At 48.4% G+C, this 5890-nt stretch overlaps 1 protein-coding gene across 1 annotated transcript; it reads right to left on the bottom strand.

Annotated features, from left to right (window-relative positions):
- Positions 1-226: 226 nt before the first annotated feature.
- CCDC127 (coiled-coil domain containing 127) lies at positions 227-4644 on the bottom strand. Its single transcript, XM_006876906.1, has 2 exons — positions 4341-4644; positions 227-888 (listed from the first exon to the last, which is right to left on the bottom strand). Exons 1-2 carry the CDS (start codon positions 4642-4644, stop codon positions 227-229), a joined length of 966 nt encoding a protein of 321 aa, XP_006876968.1.
- Between the last annotated feature and the right edge of the window lie 1246 nt (positions 4645-5890).

Raw genomic sequence — 5890 nt, 5'->3', positions numbered from 1 at the left:
GCGTTGATCCTAAGGCACCATGCCAGGAGTCCACAATTTATTTGGGGAGTGATAAAAATAGATCAGAAAGTACTTAAGGTGAGATCAGTACTATATTTTACATTAAAAACAAACAACTCCTACCGTAGTACTAAAACACGAGACTATATCATCTGTTCAGCTGTATCCAACACTGAGAGCCAGGGAGGGCCTTCAGCTGCTCTAGAAGCTCCATGCCTTTTCCGCCTCACTTCTCCAGTATGGCTTTCTCCACTCTCTGAAACTTTCTCAGTTCCACAACCAGCTCCCAATACTTGAGGTACAGCCACATGAGCCTGCCGTTCCGGCGTCTGTTGGAGTTCCAGACGTCCGCACAGTACGTGTCGTGTTTAAATATGTCAGTCAGACCAGTCACCATCTGCAGGTCAGCAGCCACGGGGTCAACAGACGCGCGGACCAGCAGGCTCTTCTCCAGGTCCCACCGTTTGGTGCGGGGGAACACCAGGCTACAGTAGATGCTCTGTCTCTCCGTCAGCGCCTCTTCAAAGTCCTTCAGCAGAAGCCGGGCTCTCCTCTGCCAGTCTTCTTCCTCCTCCAGGCAGCTCTGGTAGACGCTTCTCAAGGGCTGCAACTGCCTCTTCTCTTGCATGACCCGAGCGCGTTCCTGTTCCAGAAGTTTCTTTTCTTCTACCAGCTTGCGGCCCTGAGAGATAAGGGCTTCCCGGTAACTAGTGGTTCTGTTTTGCTCCTTTTCAAGTTCCAAAGACAGCTGTGCGACAGCCCGGCGGTTTTCTGAGATCATGGTGTGGTACTTGGCCTCAAGATCTCTCTGGAAATCAGCAGTTCTCTGACGGAATACTTCTCTCTCCTTCTCGATCTCTTTTTGGGACTCCCTAGACCAAATCCAACCTGTTAGGAGAAAAAAAAAAAATGTGTAATGAAAAGTCAGGCCTGAAGCTGCGTTGTTGTTAAGTGCCGTCAAGTCAATTCCAACCCACAGCGACCCTGTATAGGGTTTCCAAGGAGCGGCTAGTGCGTACCTACAGTCCTACAGGTCTGTAACCTTTATTTAAACTACAAAGCAGCTCAGGACAGCATGGCAATAAACGCTTAAGGCAACAGCTGGTGTGTGGAGAGTACAAAGCTATCTTTTTTTTTTTTTTTTTTAACAAAGTTATCTTAAAATTAGGCAAGGTCTGTGGCAGCATCAAAGGCAAATAGGACAAGGCTGTGCTTAGAGGTCCTCTTGATATTACAAGATCCTAAAACAGTCTACAAGGAGCTCTGGTTACGAGTCAGGCTACTAACTTCAAGGTTGGAAGTTCGAAACTACCAGGTGTTCCATGGGAGAAAGATGAGGCTTTCTGCTCCTGAAAATATTTACAGCCTTGGAAATCCTGTGAAAGGTCTCTATGAGTCAGAACCGACTCCACAGTACTTAACAACAAATGACACTCTACAACTGTTTGCTTTTCGTATTAAACCTACCACTATTTGCTCCAGTGCCCCCAACATGATAAGCAAAATTTAAAACACGAATTGGGGGCGACCATCAAAGGTGAAGAGCACAAGCAGAATGCGAGACCTTATCCAGTGAAGCAGCGACACCAGAGGTGGCGGCAGAGATAGGGACATTGAGAGGGGGAGCGGCTGACTACTCTAGATTCATGGGAAGAGCTGGTGGCCAGGAGGCAGACTTGCAGAATGTGTCCTTTGGAGATGTAAATTATTATATATGCCTGAGTGTTGTTGTTTTTAAAAAGCTAAAGTGACTAGAGAGAAATCCTGTTAACTGATGGTACATAGAAGGGATTATAATCAATGTAATGAAACAAGGTGTGTGATTTCTTGATTTGTTGCCCTGTAAACGTTCACTCAACCCACAATAAAAACCTTAAAAAAAAACAAACCCAACCCTATCGGAAAACCCTAAAAAACGATTCACCGTGGGTAGGGCTCCAAGCACTGTTGACCCGGATTTTATTGCTAGTTCCTGTTAAGTGTTATTGAATTGGTTTCGACTCACAGCAACCCTGTTTAGGGTTTCCGAGTTACAGTTGCTGGGTTTGAACTGCCAACCTTGTGGCCAGCAGTTCAGTGCTTATCCTACAGAGCCACACGAGGACTCCACATTATTATTTGTTGTTGTTGCCATCAAATTGATTCTGACCCATACTGACTCTGTATGGGGTTTCTAAGGTGAGCCTGAACCACCGACCTTGCAGTTCAAACGACTTTACAGTCTGACGCATTAGCTCACAGCGCTGTATTCAGCTCAAACCCAAGAGGCCTGCTTGGGCTCTGACAGAATGCATCAAAAGAAAGTGGGGGAAACGCAGTGTCTACATGGTTTGGCTTGCTTTCCCCCAACCCTGGGGCAGGGAGAGGGGGAGGCCTCAAGCTCAAGAGCAGCTGGGTCTGCCCCCTGCTGCATGGATTGGAGCCAGAGGCGGTCTCACAGTCCATTCCCAACACTCCAGTTTCCATGGATTGGAGCCAGCAGCGGTCTCATACCCCATTCCTGACACTCCGGTTTCCATGACCATCCCAGTAACAGGGTCCTGTGATTTCAGTGGTGCATCCTGAAGTGAGGCTACTGAAGAGGTCTAAAGAGACTGAAGCGATGCTCCTGAAAAGAGGTGGGTCAGCGTGTGCATGCGCATGCTGTCTACACCACAGAGTTGAGGGTCCTGGAGAACAGGAACCTTGTTCAGAAGAATTCCGAAAAAGCCATTAATGGCAAGGTTATAGTTTCAAAGTGGTGTCTCTACCACACTCTCAGCAAGAAGCCAGACTTCTCCTGTGACTCCGTCCTGTCATCCTGCCTGTGAAAGCTTCTCCCGAGGTCATCAGGACACTTTAATGATTCACTTTAAAGCCAGTTTCCACACTTATCTGACATCGCCCTCCCCCCACTCCCTCTGGTAAACCATACACATTTCCATCCGCTCCCAGCTTTCCTCCTGCTTCTGAAGCTCTTCATCACTCCCCTCGGTCTACCACCACCCAAGGGGCCATCCTGTCTCCAGGTCCCTTGGGGATCTAGTCCCTGCTACCAGCTGTCTCTCTGTGGGAGGGAGCAGAGGGGGCCTCCCTAGCTCACTCCCCCCTAGCCCACTCCTCCCACCACTTCCCTGTCCATCAGACTCTTTAAAGCAGCTCCTCACATGCAGTCAGTTACATGCTTCTTGTCAGAGCCGACGAGGACGTGCCTTCCGGAGTCTCTGAAGACCTTTCTGGAGAGTTCTCCAGCATCCCTCCAAGATCAGCTCTGCTCCAGACACACCTGACATGGACAGTCCTCTCCTGCACCTGCTCCTTCCACCTAGACTGACCAGTCCACCCAGCCACCAGGCAAGCCCTAATGCAGCTGTCTCGACTTTGTTCAAATTCACTTGTCATGAAGTCCTCCTCGAGTCCCCGAAAAACTGAAGTAGCCCCCTCCTGCACACATACCTTCTTCCTGCCTCCAAAAGTTTCTCAGATCATATTGGTCCGCTCCTTTACTAGTCAGCTCCCTGGCTGCAAGCTCTTTAGCCAAGGCTCATTTGGGTTACCGACAGTTAAGCTGGAGAAGGATGTGGTCTGGCTCACGTCTCTAGAGCTGCAGATGGCAACATCACATGTAAGGGAAAACAGCCTCCAGGAATATGGAAACAAATACTGGAGCTGTGGACACCAGAACCCAAACCCACTGGGAGTCGATCCCGACCCATCACTATCCTAGTGAACAGAGAACTGCGCAGCTGGAAATCTTCCCCAGCGCTGACTGCACACCTTTCTCCTATAGAGAAGCTGGCAGGTTTGAGCCATTGACCTTGTGGTCAGCAGGCAAATGCGTACCCCGTGCCCCCAAGGCTCCTTGTGTACAACTTATTTTGCATAGAATGAGGTGGGCAGGTAGGAAACGAAAGGATGGCGCGAGATACACCAGGAAAACAGTCCAACAAGAAAGCATGAGTAGCTATAGTAACGTCAAATGAAACTGGTTACCACATGCCACGGAGCCCATTTGAACTGGAAAGCCCAGGCGTGTCAGAGTAACTGTGCACCTCTAGGGTTTACAATGGCTTGTTCTGCCCACCCCCCACCCCCCCACCCAGAGTTTAGGACTTTTTAATTTGTCCCAAAGTTGCTGAAGCAAAAACCATGATAAAACAGCCGCTTGCCATCCTTTGCCCACTTGGCTGGAAGAACAGCTCCCTTCTTGCCGCAGGTCACCACCACTGCTTTGCCTGAGGTGGCTCCCATCCTGCCAGGTGTTCTGCTGCTTTGGCCGCTGTTACTGTCTTCTTAGCTGGTATGGCAGCTGCCTTCTTGCCAGGGATGCCAGCTGCTTTCTTGGTCAGTGTAGCAACTACCTTCTTTGTGGGGGAAACCACCACCTTCTTTGATGGCAGTGTGGTATTCTTCTTGACCTTTTTTCTGAGGACTGACAACCTCTTCTCCACTGCTTTCTTCTTCCTCTTCATCTTCTGACAGTTCTGCATCCTCACTGTCTTCTTCTACCTCCTTGGGGGCAGGAGCCAGCTTCTTGGAATCACTTTGATTTTCCCTGGCTTTTGCAAGCTTCACCATGATGGCGGCTGGGGACGGAGGAGTATGTGGACGACAAAGGGCACAGATGAAGACTATGGGAACCCAGATGACGTTGATGGCGGCCATGGTTCTAAAGAGGCTGGAGTGCGCACGCTTGGCTACCAGCTAGAGCTCAAGACTCTCGATGGGATATTTTTATTGTAGTCGATCAATACCAGATAAAGTTGCCTTCAAAGCAAAGAACATTAACAAGACAGAAAAATCTTATACAATAATGAAAGAATCAATGCATGAGAAAGACATAGCCATCCTAAACGTATATGCACCACACAGAGCTGAAAAAGATAAAAAGCAAACCCAGTCAAACGGAAAGGAGAAACAGACACATCGAAAATTATAACTGGAGACTTCAACACCTCTCTCTCAAAACTTGATGCTCAAACTATACAGAAAATTAGCAAGGATACAGAACTACACAACATCATCAACTAGCAGGGTCTACTTGATGTTTATAGACCACTCTGCCCAACAACTGCCCACAGAACATACACCAACATAGACCATTTAAAAGAAGGAAGTCATACAGAGTTTATTCAAGCACAATGGAGTCCAGTAGAAATTAATTTTAAAAATAGGAGGCAGGGCGTGATGGTGGCTAGGGTGGAGGTGCAGTGGAGTTAACCATCAGCAATACCACAGAATACCAGGAAAAACAGATCCAGGGCAGAACTCTAAAACGTGGAACCACGGAGATTGGAATATTTAAAAGGTTCCAAGGCTTACAGCTAGTGGAACTTGTAGCAAAAGTAAGAAATCAGGTACTTTTGAATCTGCCCAGCTCGGCAGACCGGAGCCGACGACTTGGGCGAGACCAAAGAGCAAGTCCAAGCAGGGGAGCAGGCACACCTCAGAAACCACTGCGGGGACCTCAGAGCAAAGGGGGACAATATGCTTTGTCGCTTTTGCTTTGTTCTGATTTTCTTTTTGTTTTGTATCTGTTCATTGTCCCCCACCCCCAGCACTGCTTGCGCACCTCCATTCTGGTGACTAGAGGGGGATTCTGATCGAGTGGACACCCCCCACCCTCACCACTGGTGGGTTCTTCTGCCACGCATGCACACAGATACTCAGCCCTAGAGCAGGCCCTGAACAGTTTTTGATTTTTTTTTTTTTTAAATATGGGAAAGGCCAGGACAGGGGTGTAGAGAGGGAAAGAGTTTAAAAACAAAACAGGCCGAAAAATAAATTAAATCCGAAGGTGCAGCATAACAACCAACAGTGGCATCTTGAAATCTCTCAGGCAGCTTTGAAGGCAAACAGCTGAAGAGAGGACATTAAAGTCATATGCATATCAGTGGCAGGTTGTATGCCG

The sequence above is a fragment of the Chrysochloris asiatica genome, unplaced genomic scaffold, assembly GCF_000296735.1.
Source record: "Chrysochloris asiatica unplaced genomic scaffold, ChrAsi1.0 scaffold00424, whole genome shotgun sequence".
Taxonomy (NCBI): Eukaryota; Metazoa; Chordata; class Mammalia; order Afrosoricida; family Chrysochloridae; genus Chrysochloris; species Chrysochloris asiatica.
This window is presented reverse-complemented; position numbering and strand designations above follow the sequence as displayed.